Consider the following 20,429-nt stretch of genomic DNA (forward strand, 5'->3'; position numbering starts at 1 on the left):
GTTGGCAGACCGCCGGTAATCAGCGGGCTGTCGATTGAAGGCATACCAACTCAGCTATTGACTGAGTGGTGACCAAGGGCACACACTGCCGGCTCTTGGCGGCGGAGTCAGATGTGACAGTGAAACAATGACTGCTGTTGTTGATTTCACTACAAGGTGTGGCTTGATTGTGGAGTCTCTGCCCGGTGTTTGTCAGTCGGGGGTCCGAGTCCCGCTCAGACTCACCAGTGAAGTTAGTGTCTGCAACCTCATCTTGAGAGGCAGGGTTGGGGGTTTAGACCTTAAAAACCTTTAAAAGGAACACTAAATTGGCAGTTTTTGTAATGAGTAGTGAAATTTTCAGTCCAATTCCCGTAGAGTTTTCGCATTTTTGCGAATTCGCAACTGAACCGCATTCATGAGATAACTTCTGAAACCAAACCAACCAGTTCGACAGCTCTAGACTGCCGTCTTGTAGGTTAGGGAATTGGAAATAATATTGCTGGGGGGGTGAACCGGCATATATTATGTCCGTGAAAATACTCACCTTTATAACTGCAGAAGACTGCAATGCATCATCTGGTGTCCCTCTTGTAAGGAAGGGAGAACAGAAATGAGTATTCAATTGATTATCTCACCGATAAACAGTTTGCAAAATCGTCTTTTGACAAAAATAGCTTAGGACAGAAAGCTAACAGAGATAGTGGGAGACACATACCCGTGTATCCCCTGTGAGCCAATGCTGTTACTTCTCCTCAGTATTAAGATAAGGAAATTCCTCCAACCAGGGAATTCCCTGGAGAAAAAAGGGGGTTCGAACACCTAGGTGTAAGGAAGTGTACAAGCACTGTCCCCCTCTATACTTAACGCTGTGAGGTAAGGAGGATTGATTCACAATCAGAGTATCGAAGGAATGTCATTCTTTCGAAATAGGGGCGGTAACAGCAGAAGCTCGCATCCAAGATATGTTGATTAGAAATTAAAAAATATATAGATATATATTTATGCTGTAACCTCTCTTACAATATTAAATCAGGGAGTTTCCTGAACAGGGAAACTCAGGGATAAGGGCTCTCCCCTTTAGGGGTTAGAGGCATCACACCACCGGCCCTTTACGAAATTTAATATTGCAGGGTAAATGGAAATTGATTTCTAATCAGAATATTGATGAAATATTATTCTATCAATATAGATTTGGGTTCAGCAAATATCTGGACAGAGATACCCAAGATATACTGGAAATAACTACTAGTATAATATATACGTTAGTTATCCATCTGCCGTATTTACTATACTGCAAATATACTGACTACCTGTATAGACCTATACCGTAGTTCAGCCGGCAGAAAATAAAAGACATATACTTATGCATCCCAACCAATCTATTTGCTGTGACCTCCCTCACAATATTAAATCAGGGAGTTTCCTGATCAGGGAAACTCAGGGATAAGGGCTCTCCCCTATAGGGGTTAGAGGCGTCACACCACCAGCCCTTTACGAAATTCAATATTGCAGGGTAAATGGAAACTGATTTCAAATCAGAATATTGATGAAATATTATTCCATCAATATAGAATTGGGTTCAGCAAATATCTGGGCAGGGATACCCAAGATATATTGGAAATAACTACTAGTATAATATATACGTTAGTTATTCATCTGCCGTATATACTATACTGAAAATATACTGACTACCTGTATAGACATATACTGTAGTTCAGCCGGCATGTTGCCGGATTAGCTAGCTATTGCCGGAGAATCTAGCAAGCTAGATAAGAGAGAGAGAGAGAAATCATGGAGTGAAGGCTATCTATTACTGTATATGTATACAGTAATAAAAGATGTAAAAGTCTAATTTTACTGCCTTTCTCCGAAAGAAGGTTCACTCCCATTTAGCCACAGTACTATTGCCTGCTTACTACTGTAGGCCAGGCTCCGGCAGCACGAGTACAGTCGGCATGCTACCTACTGAGTCAGTACCTATCTGTGCCGGTCTACTGCCGGCCAGAACAATACGCCAACAACAGAAACTGTGGCTAGCAGTTCAAGGGAGAACTGGAGAACCTTGGTGACAAAAGGGACCTCCCATCCACAGCCGCCAAGGCCGCTGGAAGCCGGCAGTCGCCGACAGCCGCCATGGCCGCCGGCAGTCGCCGACAGCTGACGGCTGAGGAGGGGGGGTCTGGACGACTCCGGCAACCCACCGGTAATGGTAAGGTTGCAGGACTCCAGCACAGGAAAGACAATGGCTCGGCCATCGTAAAAGAACAGAGAGGGGAGGGGAAAGGGTCCTATATGAGGTATACGAGGGACCGGCAATGTTGCCGGACCTATACACCTTGAAGAAACTCTGTTTCAGTACCGGCACGACCACAAGCGGCAGGAGAATCATTTATTCTCCAGCTTAGGAGGTGCTAATACAGTTAAGGGGACGGCAGCTCATGCCGTTCCTCTCAACAAGGGAGAAACAGAGTTCCAATGCCGGCGCCATCCTAGGCCACAAGAGTATACGACTCTATAGCCTAGAGTTGGCGAGCATAGGACTAGTCTACTAGACCACAGGGAGAAGGTGGTGGCAACATTTGACCACTTCAGGTGTAATCTAGGGAGGGCTAGCCTCCTATGCCGGCAGTTCCGCCGGCAGGGGAATGCAATCACCCCGCCGACCGACTGCCGACAAAGACTAAATACTCTGAGGTTCTGATCGAATCCCAAAACTTGCCGACGGCCGTTAAGGGATGAGACAGAAAACTCTAGGCTAGTCATGCCTGAATTCGAAATTCAAGGCCGACGCAGAAAGTTGTGGCCTAAGGCTACTCTCAGAGGGAAGAGAGATTAACCATAAATCTCTAGCGAGATTAGTAACGGTTAATATAATTCCAGGAGATATCGATCTCCAGGAATGATAACCTATACGCAAGGGTAACCGGGGAAATGACGAAAGTATATGTTGTCTAGGTTATGTTACCTAGACAAGACGAGATCTCAGTTACCTAAATCACCAAAACTCTGACATATACGATCGTCACGGAAAAGGGAAAATTATGCTTATAAATATCTTTGCAATATATAATGCCTAAATAACTTTCATAATAACAATTAAGCTATTTAAACCGGAATGTTGTTCTGCTAACTAAATAGCACATGTTCAAAGAACGACAGCGCCTATGGCGACACCGGCGATCGGCGAAGATCCACACACAATAAATACACTAAATTCATTGTGAGGCTGGAACTAAATTACATATTGTAAAGAATAAATACTCAACTTTCTGGATGGAGAAAGAAGCCGTAGAAAGCATAAAGATTCCCAGAAATCGATCGAAAATGTCAGATCGACAGGGAACACCACCGTAGCGAGTCGCCACAGATAAAGGAATAGCCGCAAGAGGGAGTTGGCGCGGTCTTGATACGATTGTAGTAGGGGAACCAGGGTAACCTTTATTGCGGCTACCCTTCTAATTCTGCCACGTATTCCCCCTCGAAGCGTAAGGGCTATTCGGGGTGTACATTGCCATGTGGCGTGTCAAGAATACGTCCCCTGATGATATACGATACCCTTGAGAGTAATCTTAAAGGTACTCGCGCCAGAAGTTAGAATTCTGTGAAACCTTTGGTTTAATTCTCTGGGAATATCACTGTAGTCATATATACCCTTGGGAAGCTACTAAAGGAACCTTCCATTAGGACGTCATGGCTTGAGCCCAAAAATGTGTTTTTATTGTCACTTTACCTTAGAGACAGGCCAACGCAGGTGTAGGATTTGCTACGCCAGGAGGAGACGGACGATCGGCGAGAGGGTAGACATGTTGTTAACATGTTCTTTAAATAAATACTCTCTCTCTCTCTCTCTCTCTTTGTTCTTCACTGTTAGTGTTAGAGACGTCTATTAATTTTTTCTGAGAGAGAGAGAGAGAGAGAGAGAGAGAGAGAGAGAGAGAGAGAGAGAGAGAGAGAGAGAGAGAGAGAGAGAGAGAGAGAGAGAGAGAGAGAGTATTTATTTAAAGAACATGTTAACACCATGTCTACCCTCTCGCCGATCGATAGGTCTCGGAGGAGGTGCAGGACAGAGTCTAGCACATGCCTTTGGCAGCTTGTTAAAGATGTCGTCGGACAGGTCGATCTGGAAGGCATAGAGTAATGGTCTTGCCAAGGCCGATTTGCAGGTAGTAATCGAGTTGGCTGCCAAGCCCTGTCCATGAAGGTGAATAAGGAAGGACAGACAAAATTCTATAGAGATTTCCATAGGATTCTTAGCCTTGACGAAGGATACCCATTTCTTCCAGGAAGACTCGTATTGCCTTCTGGTAGATTTAATTTTGTATTCCTCTAGAAAGTCCAAACATTTCTTCGAGATCCCAAACCTCTTCTTAACGGCTAGGGAGAGAAAATCATGAGCTGCAGGTCTCTGGTTTTCCTTGATGAAGCGAAGACAGTCAACTTCTGAACTTGCTGGGATAGAACTGGGTCCGGCAGGGGAATTATCTTGGGTTGTAACTCCAGGATTAGGGGGAACCAGTTGCTCCGTGGCCACTTGGGTGCCACTAGGGCTGCTGTGCCTTGGAAGGTTCTCAGCTTGGTGAGGACTTTCAGCAGAAGGTTGGGTGGAGGGAACAGGTAAATCTTGGACCATCTGTTCCAATCCAGGGACATGGCGTCCACTGCTTCCGCTCTGGGGTCCTCGTAAGGGGCCACGTAACGATGAAGTTGTTTGTTGTCGCTCGTCGCGAAGAGGTCGATCTGCAGTCCTGGGACTTGGCGAGAGATGAAGGAGAATGAGTCTGCGTCTAGGGACCATTCTGACTCTATCGGGGTTGCCCTCGATAGAGCATCTGCCATCACGTTGCGGAACCCTTGAGGTGCCATCTCTTCTTTTCCGCAAGGCGGAAGATGGGTAGAAAGACTTGGTTGAGTTGGGGTGATCTTGAGCCCTGACGGTTGAGACATCTGACCACAACGGCGCTGTCCAGGGTTAGACAGATGTGGGACGAGGGTCGAGGAGATAGCCTTTTCAGAGAGAGAAGGACCGCCATGGCCTCTAAGAAGTTGATGTGGAACGTCTTGAATAGGGGAACTGATCTCTTCAGGTTCTTTGCCTCCGACCATGGCTTTAGGAGTGAGCGAAGCCTGGTTGGCAGAGGTCTCTTGAGATCTCTTCGAGCGATGGATGCGTATCTTCTCCAGACTCCCGATGCATCCTTTAGCTGTGCTCGTAGCACTGGGTCTGTCACTGAAGCGAACTGGAGGGAGCCGAGCACCTGCTCCTGTTGACGTCTTGAAATCCGTTTGGATTTTAGGAGTCTCTTGACGGATCCCGCTATTTCCTTCCTTTTCTTCAGAGGGATGATGGAAAGAAGGTTCCAATGGATTCCTAGCCATTGAAACTTCTGAGCTGGAGAAAGTCGAGACTTCTTGGTGTTGATTTTGAAACCCAGATGTTCCAGGAATTGGGTCACTTTTCTTGAAGGTTGCAAGCATTCTTCTGAGGATGCGGCCCATACCAGCCAATCGTCCAGGTAAGCCATCACCTGGACGCCTTGAAGGCGTAGCTGTTGGACGATCGTGTCTGCGAGCTTTGAGAAGATCCTCGGAGCTATGTTGAGTCCGAAGGCGTATTGCCTTCTTTGAAGCCTGAATCCTAGGTAGGGGGAGGCCTGGTGATTCATTGGGATGTGCCGGTAGGCGTCCCCCAAGTCTATCGACACTGTGAATGCCTTTTGGGGCAGTAGGGCTCTGATGTGCTGAAGAGTTAGCATCTTGAATTTGTTGTTCACGATGAACTTGTTGAGAGGGGACAAGTCCAGAATAACTCTAAGTTTGTCGGAGTCCTTCTTGGGAACACAGAACAGTCTTCCCTGGAACCTGGTTGACTTCACCCTCATGATCACCTTGTTCAAGAGTTCTTGGACGTATTCTTCCAGGATGGGGGTGGAGTGTTGGAAAAATTGATGGAAGGTTGGAGGTGGTGAAACCCAGCTCCACCCTAGTCTGTTCTTGATGATACTGTGAGCCCAAGGATCGAAGGTCCAACGATCCTGGAAGAGGCGGAGTCTTCCTCCCACCGGAAGCATTTCATTGCTTCTGGTTTCCCGAGGGTTTGCCACCTCGGCCGCCTGCTCCCCTCCCTCCTCTCCATCTGGAAGGGCGTCGAGAGGAGTCTCTGCCGGAGCCTCTATCTTTGGGACGAAAGGTAGTGGATTGCCTTTCCTAGGCAGGGGTAAAAACTGGTGACTGGGCCACCACCGGCTGAAGGACAAACTGAAAGGTCTGTTGGGGCTGAGCCATCAACTGGGGAGTAGCGGGTGCCGGAAACTGGCGCTTAGCCTGTCGCTGCTGAGGTCTAGGCTTGTGAGACTTCTTCTTAGGCTGGGGGCCCTCATCCTGAGAAGATTTCCTCTTTCTTGACATGCCCCACTTGTTGAGAAGGTTCCGGTTCTCGGTGGCGGCTCTGTCTACTATCTCTTTCACGAGATCATCGGGGAAGAGGTTTTTCCCCCAAATGTTGCAGGAGATCAGTTTCCGGGGTTCGTGTTTGACGGTAGCCTCCGTGAATACGAATTCCCTACAGGCTCTCCGAGCCCTGATGAAGCTGTAAAAGTCTTTCGTCAAGGTAGCGAGATGGGTCTTAGCTAAGATCATATACATATCTGGGGTCCGAGTGTCCCGGCCATTGTTTCCAATTGCACTTGGAGGGAAAGGGAGGCGGCCAGTCTCTCTTTCGTATCCAGCTCCCGACGCAGAAAGTATTCGGAGACCTTAGGGAGGTTCTCGTTAAACTAACGTCCTGCTACGTCAGCCTCCAACTTTCCTACCGAGAAAGTTAACTGGATGTCTTTCCAGTTCTTGTTGTCAGGAGGTAGGGCGAGGGAGAGGGGCCTCCTACATTCCTCCAATGTAGGGTAAGGTTTCCCTTCCTCCACCGCCTTCAACACTGCCAGCAAGGACTTTTCGGCAAAGGGAAAGACCATGGTGGCAAGAGCAAGAGAAGAAGGATGTTCCTTGCTAAGGGCCAGCACCTTGGAGTTGGTGTAGCCCTTGCTCTTAAGGTTTCCGGCCAAAAGAGATTGAGCCTTAGCATGGTCAAAGACTATGACCTCCTTAGGCTCGGTTTCCTCCTTGGAAGCTGGCTCGGACTTGAGACGGATGTAACAGTCCAGGTACGCCTCAAAACTAGGCCAAAACTCCACCTCTTCAAGGGGGACAGCGCCTAGCTTGTCACTGACGAAGATTCGTCCACTAGTGATTGGCATGTGCTCGGCATGCCTCAAGGGGTTGGTTACTGAGCAAGGGGGAAGATCCTTGATGTTGATCTTCCTGACCGACTGTTTTGACAGATGGAGAATCTCCCTCTTGAGGTCTTCTTGTCCTCTTCGGTACCTCTCATCCAGGAGGGCCACTGGGGCCTGGATATTGTCCTGGTTCTCCAGTAGCGACGGGGTAAGAGTAGGCGTCGATGAAGTAGAGGGGACGGGTTCCGTAACGGCAACGGAAGTGACAGAGGGGGTGCGGGCGACCTCGCCCTCGGAGTTCGGAACTTCCACCTGCTCCTCCTCTTCTTGACCCTTGGCCATCAGGGTCCTTTCGGTGGTGTCTGATACCTCTGACATCTGTTCCACCTCGTCAAGATGGAAGTCTTGCAGTGCGTCCGAAACGTCAAGTTCCACCGTCACCTGGACGCAGGGGATCTCGGCCTTTGGGATGACAGCATCCGCAGATGCCTTTGGGAAGAGCAAAGCTCTCATCTTCTCACTCGGGAGATAGGGACCCGTGGCGTTCCTTTGGAAACCACGCACCCATTTGCGCAGTTTCTCTCGGGCAACGTCCCTAGCCTCCGCAGAGGGAGGGTCCTCGAACGCTTCATGGAGCAGGTCCTTGGAGACAGTGCAGACCTGTGGGTCCACAGACCGGAGAGTCCCCTTGGTGATAGAACAGCTGGCGTGGGTTCGGCACGCCAGGTGGCCGTAGAAGTCCGGACGCCGAACGCTGCAGAAGGCGCTCTCACACCGGACATACTCCTCCTGTAAAAGAAAGGGGGACATGAGTCTGCGGAAGTCATATACAATGACTTAAAATAAAGACTTAAAGTAATCTTAGATTAGCATTAAAGTTATTTACCTTAATATAAGATTTCTTCTCTTGTGTAAGCTTAGGATAGTAAGCTGGAAAAGAAGCAGAAAAGACACATACATGTGCATCGTGCCCAGCCAATTGCCGTGACCCCACATCGAGACTAATTCTAGGGGCTCTTAAAGAGCCTAAGAGATGGAAGAGATATCCACAATGGATTAAGCACAGCTTAGGCTTCCTCTGGAGAATTAGTAATGGTGAGAAAGGGGGAAACTAAGTTCATTCAGTTTAGGATAAGAAAAGGGGGGAGAAGTAATCCCTCCCTAATCAGGTGGGTCCCGGCAAGGGACTGCGCATGGATGCACAGAGTATGCTGGAAATATTTTTACTGCATAACTATACATCATAGATTTTCGTCTAGGGTAAGCACTGTACCATAGACATACCGGCTATCATATATAGCTATACAATAGTCGCTGCCGGCACCAGGCCGGCAGGTCAGAGGTGACAATTCACTGAAATAATATGATTAGGTGGCGCCGGCAGCGTGGCGGCATGCCAGAAGCGCACCGGGCGCCGGAGAATCTCCATCGAGGTGGGAACCCCCTCCCTGTCATCAGTCTATGTGGCTGAGAGAATAGGAGCTTCTAGATGATGGCAGATTGCCGGCATCCGGCGGCCCCCGGCAGTCGGCAAGCGACCGGCGAAGGTATTCCAGCACTGGCGTCAATCAATGAGACAGAGTGGATACTAGGGTACCCTGACAGATGTTGCCGGCAGGGTAGTGGCAGTGGACCGGCACTGATAGGTAGAGAGAAAGGGTAGGGGAAGAGAGAGGGAGGGGTAGTTTGTTACCCCGACCTCGTCTTCCTCCGGAAGGAGTGTTCAAATGAAAGAAAAAGGGGCAATCTGTCATCTAGCCGCAACAGAGCCGGCAGTCGGCAGGAATTGCAGGTGGCAGCCCAAGGGAGGACCGGAGAACACTCTAAGATAGGGAGGTCCCACGCCGGCAGATCGATCACTTAGGCTATCCCATAGTTCGACTATATGCGGGAAGCGAAGCAGCTCGGACTCACCCACGAAGGGACCGAGCCGAAACCACAACCCGCCGGCACACGGTGGAGTTGTAGGACGGCGGGCATGGGTGTGATGGCTAGGCCAACACAAAAGGACAGAGGGGGGAGGGTTGAGGGTCCTGAGGGGGAGCGTGGGGGAAAGCGTAGCCTTCACCAACACCCCAAGGGAGGGGTTCTGTTCCGGAACCAGCCCTATCCCAGGTGTAGGAGACTTCATTCTCCAGCCTAGGGTAGGTTAGTTCAGAGAAGGTACAGCACTAGTGTACTGACCTAAACTATAAAGAAACAGAATCCCCTGGCCTGCCTAACCTAGGCTAGGGAAGCGAGTCCCGAACCAGGGAAGGCAGGTGTAGGACAGGTCGCTAGGCCACAGGGAAAAAAGGGTCGAAACCCTACCAAGTGTGGACTAGGGGGAAAGGCAGAGCCCTTCCACCTTCACCAACCAGCAAGGCCCCAAAAGGAGAGTTCATTCACCTAGAGGGGGAGCTGGGGGCGAACGACAGGTACTCTGAGGTTCTGTCACAAACTCAAAGCTCATGTGCTATGGCCAGGAGTGGGGAAAGAAAATCCTAGCCTAACCTTACTCGAATACGATTCGAGGAAAGGAGGGCTAGGATGTAGCCTAGGCTACCTCATAGGGAGGAGATACCTTAGGTAAGGTAACTGGGGAGGATAGGAAGTATACACGGCCCTACGTTAGGTGAAGGGCAAGGGAGTCGACTACCAAGATCACCGAAACCCTTAGTATACTTCCTCGAAGGCGAAAACATATGTGCAATCACTGAATCTTATATGTATAAATGCCTAAAATCTCCATTTCATAAATTAAAACTAGGAACACTTATTATATCATGCACGAGAGTAAACAAAAACCCCCCAGGCTATCAAGTCTAGGGGCTAGGCTAGAACCCTAGCCTACGATCGGCTACCTATGCTCGCCTAAAAAAGGATAATATCGGCATAATATAACTAATTCCTAGCAATGAAGACTAAATAACTAATGCTGATAATTAGTTATAAGACCGGGTAGGGTTGTTCTTGCTAACTAAATAAAGCATGCGAGGCGAACAACCGCGTCCAACATGATGCCTCCGGTCAAGGCACAGCTCCGCCACAAAACACGGTATTTTAAGATAAAAAGGCGATACTTTACGGCTAGAGCTTATTTATACAATACAAGAATATGATACTCAACTTTCCAGAAGAAGGCGAGGCAGAAGACTGCGACATAATGAATACTTAGTGAACAACTGGGAAAAAGCACCTGGTCATATACGCTCCGTAAGAAGGAATGACGATGGCGCGCTCCGGCGGCGTCATCCAAGATGGCGGCCAGATGTTGACGTCGCCGAGTACCAAAACAGTAACGGAGGAGGAGAACTTTGTAACGGCTCCTCCCATAACTTGCCACTATTCCCCCTCGAAGCGTAAACGCTATGTGGGGTGCAGATAGCTATGTGGCGTGTCAAGCATACGTCCCCTGTTGTTATACGATATCCTAAAGGGAAACCTTATGGGTACTCGCGCCAGAAGTTAGAATTCTGTGAAACCCTTAGTTTAATTCTCTGGGAATATCTACTGTACCGTGAGCTCTCGCAACTTTGCGGTTCGACCATCGTGGATTCACGACTTCGTGGACTTTTTTCATTACGCATGTATATGTTATAAAAGAAATATAAAATATAAAATATAAAAGAAATATATCTACTACAAATGTAATGGATGTGCATCTTTTCCATGAACCTTTTGTATATATACGTAGTACTGCATCCAATAATATTCTTTGTTGCAAAAATCACATCTCGAATAAGCGTACATATCCCACAACAAAACAAGCGTAAAATAGCGTACGTAAAGCATATATAGTACCTTGTATTTGAATTTGTAACTACTATGTAGCATGTAAGACGGACTGTGATTGGTTCCAGTGCTGATAGATGATGAATCAGCTCGCAACTTTTGCAATCTAGCCTGTGATTGGTGTTTTGACCGCTTCTCCGATCCGCAGCAGCTTGGCTTTTCTCTGACCAGTAGCATCTTCTCGCGGCCACTTTGTTTGCCGCTCTCTCGCCGGGTAGATTCTGCTACGTTACTGTGTAACTTTAAACTGTGCTGTGCGTGACTGTTTGAAGTTGAACTTTTTGTTGAACTTTCTGTTTAACCCCTACAATGGCTCCCAAGCGTTCTGCTTCTACTAAGGCTGGTAGTGAGCCTAAACGCCACCGAAAAATGATGACGATTGCTGAGAAGGTGACACTTCTCGATATGTTGAAAGAAGGCAGAAGTTACGCGGCCGCAGCCCGCCATTTTGGAGTGAACGAATCCACCGTTCGCTACATTAAGAAGCACGATGCGAACATTAGAAAGACGGCTGCCATCACCTTTAGCAGGTCAGCGAAGCGAGTTGTTACCGCTCGTAATAAAACGATCGTCCGTATGGAAGGTGCTTTAGCAATCTGGATTGCCAACTGCCGGAAGAAGAACATAGCCTTGGATACGAACACCATCCGAACCAAGGCTTTGGGTTTGTATGAGAATTTTGCGGCGAAGGAACCTCAAGATGACGATGGCGACCATGCTGTAGAAGACGAAGATGATGTACTAGATGAACCTCAAGCAGGGACATCCACTGATTCCCAGCCTCAGAAACTACATTTTTCTGCCAGCAAAGGATGGTTCGCGAAGTTTCAGAAACGCTTCGGCCTGAAAAGCGTTTCCCTGCACGGCGAGGCTGCTTCCGCTGACACTACCGCTGCTGAAACTTACGCGAATGAGACATTTAAGAACATTATCACTGAAGGTGGATACAAGCCCGAACAAGTGTTTAATATGGATGAGACCGGCTTGTTTTGGAAGAGAATGCCGTCGCGAACTTTCCTGTTCAAAGAAGCCAAAGCCTCTGGCTTTAAAGCATTCAAAGATCGTGTTACCCTCGTGATGTGTGGCAATGCTGCTGGATTTTTGCTAAAGCCGGGGCTTATTTACAAATCGAAAAACCCTCGCGCTTTGAAAAATAAAAATAAGAATCTCCTTCCCGTGTACTGGATGCATAATCCAAAAGCATGGATTACGAAGATGCTGACCTCCAACTGGTTCCACCAGTGTTTTATCCCGCAAGTCAGTAAATATCTCTTAGAGAAGGGCTTGCCATTTAAGATCCTTCTCCTTATGGATAACGCTGGTGGACATGCAACTGATCTGTCGCATGAGGGCATTCAGGTTGAGTTCCTGCCACCCAACACAACGTCATTAATTCAACCGATGGACCAAGGGGTTATCAGGGCGTTCAAGAAGAATACCTTGGCGGACCTTGTTGCGTGTGTGGATGCTGCCCAAGATGATGAGGATGAAACATTCAATTTGAAGGCGTACTGGCGGAAGTACACAATAGCCACGTGCCTGAAGAACATCCAGAGGCACTGAAAGAAATGAAATCTGCTACTGTTAATGCGAGCTGGAAGAAGTTGTGGCCCCAGATTGTTTACAATGACGAAGGATTTACACCTGCTGAGATTCAACGCTCTGCAATACGGAAATCTGTGCAGTTGGCTGCGATAATTGGAGGTGACGGGTTTGGCGACATGACGACTGAAGACGTCGACGAGTTGTTGGACTGCCATTCCCAGCCACTAACTGACGCAGACCTCGAAGACCTGACAAAATCGGCCAGTGAAGAAGACAGTGAAACACAGGAAGAGACCCAAGAAATTGTCGAAGAAAGGGGCTTAACATTAGAATGGCTTGCCAAGCTCTGCAACCTTGCAAAGGAGTTGAGAGAATTGTCGCAAGAGTGTAACGAGGATATGGTTCGTTCTATGCAATTCTGCAACAAAATCGATGAAGACATGACTCCCTACAGGATGCTCTTCGAGCGAAAAAAGAAGCAGCGGCAGCAACTTCCGATCACAATGTTCTTCCAGCCTCGCAAAAAAGAGCCAGTTCCTCCTGCTACTATGCCTTCGGAAGAAATTGAAGAAGTGTCCCAGGAAGAAGTTAAAGAGGTGTCCCAGGAAAAGACACCTCCGTCTGAAGAGACGTAAAATACTATCATTGGCTGCACAGTAGAAGACATCATCAGCTTCATCATCATCATTTCTACTGTGCAGCAAATTCATCGCCATCATCATTCAAGTTTTTCTTCAATTTCTTTCGTGGTGAGTACAGTAACAATCTTTATTTTTTTATACTACTTTAATATTCTAACATTTCAATATTTGTGCCTGTTTTAGTTTAGGGTACTGTAGTACTGTACATGCATTAAGTGTTCTGTACATTAAAGGGTAGTTTGTTAACAGTACTACGTAAAGGGAAGGTTTTAAAAGTCTGAATATACATGTTAAATAAATACGTAAATACGGTGTCCCTACTTCGCGGATTTTCAGCTATCGCGGCCGGGTTTGGAACCTATCTACCGCGATAAACGAGGGTTCACTGTAGTTATATATACCCTTAGCAAGCTACTGATAAATTTTGCACATTTAGACGTGTTTTTCATATTCAAATAAGCCATATATATTTTTGATACATTAATGTTTGGATTCTCTTAACGACCTCGGGATCAGAGCCCCAGGCGAAATCACACAAAGACAAGAGCTTGTGTCCGGCCGGGAATCGAACCCTGGTCGGCAAGCTTGTATAGACAGTGACTAAACCACTTTCTTCGTGGCCAAGTGGTTTATTCACTGTCTATACAAGCTTGCCGACCAGGGTTCGATCATAATGGGGGACCATGATCCCTGAAACACCTGTTGTAGGGAGTAGCCCCCCCCCCAGCCACTGAGAGACGCGTCTGTGTGAATCGTCACTTGAGGGGGGGGGGGGAACTGCAGAGGAACTGATTTGGATAGATTCTCTGGTTTCGACCATGGGCGGAGTCTCTTATTAATATTGAGGGGATCGTTGAGATTTTGTCCCTTAGCCGAATTGTTGCTCTCTTCTTCCAAACTCGGTTGATGTCTTTGAGTTTGGCTTTTAGTAAGACGTCTGTTACTGAGGCGAATTGTAGTAAGCCGAGAACTCTTTCTATGGCTCGTCTTGACACCTGTTTGTTCTGGATGAACCGTTTTGTTTTGAAGCTATCTCTTTGACCTTTTTGGGAGGAAGAGATAGTTTGTGCTCTGTGAGGTCCCAGTGAATGCCTAGCCAATCGAATTGACTTGCGGGTTGTAGACGTGATTTCTTTAAGTTGACCTGAAAGCCCAACTTGCGTAGGAACTGAACCACTTTGGCTGTAGCATTGTGGCATTCCTGAACTGTTTGTGCCCAAATGAGCCAGTCGTCCAGGTAAGCTATCAACATAATTCCCTGGCTCCGGAGCTGTTCTAATACCGCCTCCCCCAACTTCGTGAATATCCTGGGGGCAATGTTGAGGCCGAATGGCATCACTTTGAATGCGTAGGACTTCTTGCCTAGGTGGAAGCCTAGGTAGGGAGAGAAGTTCCTTGCCACTGGGACGTGATAATAGGCGTCGGTAAGATCGATAGAGGTGGTGACGGCCCCACGGGGAAGTAAGGTCCGCACCTGAGAGACAGTCAGCATACGGAACCTGTCGCAGAGAATGTAGGAATTCAGTTTGGACAGGTCCAGAACTACTCTTAAGGTGGTCGAATTCTTTTTCGGAACCGTGAACAAGCGTCCTTGAAATTTCAATATCCGTATTCTCTTTATGGCCTTCTTCTTTAAGAGATCTTTCGTGTACTCTTCCAGAAGGGGAGTGTGCTTCTGAAAGAATGTTACTGTTGGAGGTGGAGAACCTTGTGACCACTTCCAGCCCAGACCTTTGGAGACTATACTGTGGGCCCAAGGACTGAAGGTCCATTGGTCTCGAAACCGGTAGTCTCCCTCCTACCTGGTCCGTCTCACTGATTGGGATTAAATTTCGCTCCTCTACCTCCTCGTGAACCTCCGGCTCTAGGTCTGCCTCGTTGACAGAACTGACCTCTAGCCCTGTTGCTACCGGGATGCCTAGGGTATCCTCGAAAGGATCCTGAGGCTTCAAAAGCTTGATTGAATGCTGGGGAGGTCATCCATGTAGCCATGGGAGCAGGTTGGGTACCTTGAGGACTTTGAGGTAGACGGGGTCGAAGTCTGTGGGACCGGAGATTGGCGATGTTGGTGAATTGCTGCCTCATAACAGGTTCAAACTTACATTTGCTAGAGAGGCCCCACCTGACTTGTAGATTCTGGTTAGCCCTGGCTGCGTCTTGGAGGACTTTATCCACTTCTTCTTGTGGGAAAAGAGATTTACCCCAACAGGAAGAGTTAATAAGCCTATTAGGCTCGTGCCTAATAGAAGCCTCCGCCAGAACATGTTTCCTGCAGTTTGTTCTCGCGGTCCAGAAATCATGCAGGTCTATTTGATAAGTCTGCAGGAGACCCTTCACCAGTACCCGAAAGATCGGTTCTTCGCCATAAAGGGAGGCTATCAATTCTGATGATGCAAGGGAGTTAAGGGATCTCGCTAACCTATTCCTTGTCTCGAACTCCGTTTTCAGTCAAGTGATCCGCGAGCTTAGGAAGTCTCTCTGAAAAGAGGGAGGATGCACAGTCCGGATCGAGTTAACCGACCGTGAAGGTCGTCGGAGCATCCCGCCAAAAGTCGCTTGGAGCAGGCATAAGGAGAGAGGTGGGGTTCGTCTCCTTAAGGGTTGGCATAGGGAGGCCGTCCTTAATGGCTTGAACGGTTAACTCCGATACTTTGTAAGCGAGAGGAGCAGGAACATCCAGGGGTGAGGTAAAAATTGTGTAAGCACCTTTATGAGGGGTTAATTTAGAATTCGTGCAGCCCCATTCAGAAAGGGTACGAGCCCAGACAGCTTGAGCTTGTTCCTTTGGGAAAATCACTGTTTCCTTAGGAACCTTGTCCATCCTGATGAGAGCATGTTCCCTCAGGCGAACGAACCCATTAAAAGGAAACTGGAGGTCAGGGGGGTAGAACTCCAAGTCCTCTAAAGGGCGGGTACCTAATCCCTCGAGAGTCAAGGTGCCATCCAGGTACAGAGCATGCCGAGCAAACCGCCAAGGGTTGTTCTTATCGAACGGCGGTAGCTTAGAGGCGTCAGGGCCTACGGTCGGAGCTGGGTGAGATCCGGAATGGATAAGCCCAGCAACCATATCTTTAAGCTCCGTCATTAAGGATGAGTGTTTCTCCAGCCTTGCGTCCACCATCTCTTGAACCATTGACATAAGAGCAACCGGATAGGGGTCAGACTGGCTAACCGGAGCTGAAGCCTTGGCTTTAGCGGACTTACCCCTCTGCCCTTTAGAAGGAGGAGGGGTTTTTTACATTACTGGGATGTCGGCGGATGTGGAAGGTCCGGGGACCGGGGACAAGGCTGGGGGCGTAATTGACGTGCTGGGTTTGGTCTTGGGTTTCTTAAGAGGCTTAACCTTGGGGCGGACCGATAAGGACCTATCCCAAGGCGAAGCTGAGGGCTTGTCAAAGCCCAGGAAGGAAGAGGAAGTAGAAGGGGTAGGAGAAAGAAAAGAGTCTGCCAGATCCTCTACACCACTTACCTGCTCATCCATCGGCTCGAGGTGGATATCCAGCGCCGAAACGTCGCCGGAGAGTTGGTGCTCCTCCGGGGCGGGTAAAGCCGTTCTAATGGCCTCAAGGAGCGGTGTAGCGAGGTCATTGGGTACGGCGGCCGAGGGGGATCCTAGGAAAAGCCGGGAGGCCGCCATGTCCCCGTCCAACATGTAAGGGCAGCCTTGAGGGGCGTTTCTGCCGAACCCCAAGACCCAAGTCCGGAGGCTGGTTTTGGCCGCCTTGAGGGACTCCTCGTCAGCCTGAAAGAATGGGGTAGAGTTAGAACGGGCTTGATATGAATAAGTGAAGTAACAGACTCAGGTTAAGAAAAACATATTACTCGTCAAATAACGAAGAATTCCCAAAAACTAAACATAACAAGTATATGAATGATAATATTGAGAAATCTTATCTCATCATTGAGGAGGATGGAGGAGAGCTCATAACAGAGAGAACAGGACTCTGGGAACCAGACCATATAAGGGGTCTGGCCAACTTCCCGGGCGAAGGAGATCGTGCAGTGAGCGTGGGACCGGCAGACGTCATGGCCTACCGGATCCGAAAACGTTGCCGGGCAACCCTTGGAGGCACAGCGGACTTTCTGTAATATAAAAGAATAAATAAGTACACCAACTCCCTAAACACTCGAACTTAACCTAAAAGGTAAGAGAGAAGATTGGCATGCATAACACTAAAAGAGTTAAGGCCAAGGGAGGGGAGGGTGGTAGAGTCTATATGAATGTGTTTAGTGGGTTCGGGGGATTAAAAAGGAACCGAAGCTCCTAGTAATTACTGCTGGAGTACAATGGATTTAGGCATAAAGTCGTAAAAAAGAGAATGCTCCATAGTGCGCCGGAGTTCCAGGGAAATGTACCGGAGCTCTTAAGTAATTACTTTTGAACTAATGAATTTAGGCATAGTGTTGTAAAAATGGAATGCTCCGTAGTGCGCCGGAGTTCCGGTGAGATGTGGCTTTGAATAAAAAGTATCTCCGGTTAAAGGATCTCCGGTAGGTAGTATACCGGAGTTACAAAAGGGGGGGGGGATCGGAGAATAACATTAGGTTTTGTCGTGTGAAGGGGGCGTAGCCCGGAGTCAAAGGTGCTGAAGGCCATCGAGGGGAGGGATTCCCAGTCGAAGGGGAGCACCGGAGTAAAATAGGTAAGTAATGTGTTCCCAGCTCCAGTACAATAACGGAAACCCATGGCGGAGCTCCGGGGTAAACGGGGTCCGGACCCAAGTGCCCAGGCCGGAGCGGGGAGGTAGGGTGGGACCATAAGGGGGAGGGGGAACATGATTGGCAGCTCGAGAGCAGGCCAAGGAGCTAACCTAAAATAGGGAGACTAACACGACAGGACCTAAAGTAAATTAATTAAACACTAGCCTATAGACAGAGCAAGTAATCTACGAAGCAAATGTTAAATAATAATCCCAAAAGAGATGAGAGAGGGGGAGAAGCCAGCTTCTTGTGAGGAAAATATTCCGTAACAGTACTGTAATATAAAATTGAAAAGCGGGGAAACTCCAGCCTCTCTCACTCGTAAGGTTACTAAGCTTGATCAAGTAATAAAACGAACCTTAAACACGAAAAACACATGTAACACATATCTGTCCGTAGTAGTACATAAAACTCATAAAGTTAGCGAAGAATAGGCGAAAGGGCAATAAAAACACTCTCTGAGGAACGGAATTCTAGAATAGAAATGACGAGCAAGTCTAAAACTGAATGTAAAGCACGAAGAGAACCTCGTTGCAAGTCAGAAGAGCTTACCCAGGGTAGGGTACTAAACTGTAATAAAACGCCGAACGCTATTCTTCGCTAACGCAACAATACGGACTCGGAAGCGACTCATTAAGTACCCAATAGTAAAAAAGGGGGTTCTATAACAAGGGCTCAAGGCCACTTAATCTATCATAGATTAATAAAAGAAACTAGCATAATGTAAATACCCGAGGGCATGTAAACAAAGCGTGAGGAGGGACGCATAGAAGACACGGTACGGCATAAAGCCGGTCGCACTAAAACACACGCAAAACGTAATAAGGCGTACAAGCCCGGGCAAAAAATAATGCCAAAACAAACTATGGTACTTAACATTGATGCAGGAGGAAGGAGAGCTTCAGCCATGGCGAAGTAATCCAAAAAACAGCGAAAAAGGCACACAAAAAAAGAATGGTAGCGTCGCGACACGAGTCCAAAAGAAGGATGTGCAGATGGCGCTAGGGTCGGGCGTCGGTGGAGTGGTTCAGGTTGGTTTGGTTAGTGCCGCTGTAGCGGCTCATCCCTTATTGGTGAAGGAATTATCTAAATGGAAGATGACCTGTGAATAGTGGTTTTCATACGCCCTATCTTTATACACGACGCCCTAAGGGTGTTCGCGCGATGGTAGTAACCTCTGCATTCCATGCTTTAACTTTCTCTGGTATATTTGGAAGTTATTTATATCAGAAAAGTGACAAGAAGGACCTTTTCACCGGGCGACACAGGTCGACCCAGAAAAGTTGCTGGTTACTTTATTCTAGTTTTCCAGGTAATTTGATCCCCAGTAAGTTGAGGGAATAAATGTAATTTAAGTCATCTACAAGTTTCTTTCATCCATGGGTACTCTGAATGGTACAAGCAAGGTTAAAGGCTGGCAGTTTATAGACTTTTTATTTTAGTTTCTAAATAAGGAATTGCCTTCGTAAATACCCTCTGACTTTAAAAAGCTGAGTGGCAGACAAAAATAGGCCTATCCCTTGGAATTTTGTTTTGTATTTACCCAAATAATGATAGTCATCAAGAAGGCAAAATACCAAGAATCAAATAACCGGAATAAAAAAAAATCAACCAATATACTAGTCAGAGTAAAAATAGTATAACAAAGGACTTAGCATGAGAGTGAACAATAACTGGGGGTGGGGAGTGTTTACAGACTGACATTAACCCTTCGAAGACATACAATAGATTGAATAAGAGGCATGTGTCACCGAGCGAAGGCCACACCGTGTTGGGAGATCTGGAGATCTCAAAATGAATAAGGCAATTTATGACTACTGGGTTGCAATGAACCATATTATTGCACATCATATGAAATAACATCTGTACTACAAAAGGGAATAGCACATCACTTGAAATAAATGTAATAATCATTCATTTCTCCATAGAAAACTTTATATAAAACAAAAAAGTCAGTACTCTGAATTTCAAATTTATGACAAGTATATATTAAGGACTAATCTTTTATTCCTTTAATAAAAAGGGCTGTTATGAATAAATAAAAAAGTTCATTTGGCAATACATCATAAAATTATATGACTTATTCTTGGTATAATTTTCACTTGCTATGCTTTTCCCGAGAACATTTAGAAAGAACTTACGTTATCAATTTCTGCTCTCTTTCTGAAGTTTGTTTCCTGAGTAAATTTAATTCTAAAATTTCCTTGTTTAGGTAAGAATTCTGAAACCTATAAGCTTCCAGGGCATCTTTTAGAGAGTCTTCCTCATCATTTGTCTGGGTTCCACGAGTAATTGTTTCAACTGTCTTGAAATTCAACACAGGAGGGAGTGACATGGGACGATTCTCACTTGTACTGGCTTCTACTTGATGAGTTAAACTTACAATGGCTTTATCTTTGGCCTGGAAATAATAAACATTATCATCATTGTTACTTTATAACAAACCAAGCAGCAATCCTTATTGGAAAAGCAGAATGCTACAAAACACAGGGTTCCAATGGGAGAAGCAGCTCAGTACAGTATTAGAAACAATCAATTAAATAACAGACTATAAAAAAGA

General features: G+C 47.1%; 1 protein-coding gene across 1 annotated transcript in view; it reads right to left on the reverse strand.

Moving 5' to 3' along the window:
- Positions 1-20,429, reverse strand: part of LOC137653407 (TBC1 domain family member 2B-like) — a 687,014-nt gene that overhangs the window by 472,561 nt on the left and 194,024 nt on the right. Inside the window, exon 8 of the mRNA XM_068386766.1 lies at positions 20,011-20,270. Coding sequence (XP_068242867.1) covers positions 20,011-20,270 — 260 coding nt within the window. The remainder of the gene's footprint in view (positions 1-20,010; positions 20,271-20,429) is intronic.

The sequence above is a fragment of the Palaemon carinicauda genome, chromosome 14 (assembly GCF_036898095.1).
Source record: "Palaemon carinicauda isolate YSFRI2023 chromosome 14, ASM3689809v2, whole genome shotgun sequence".
NCBI lineage: Eukaryota > Metazoa > Arthropoda > Malacostraca > Decapoda > Palaemonidae > Palaemon > Palaemon carinicauda.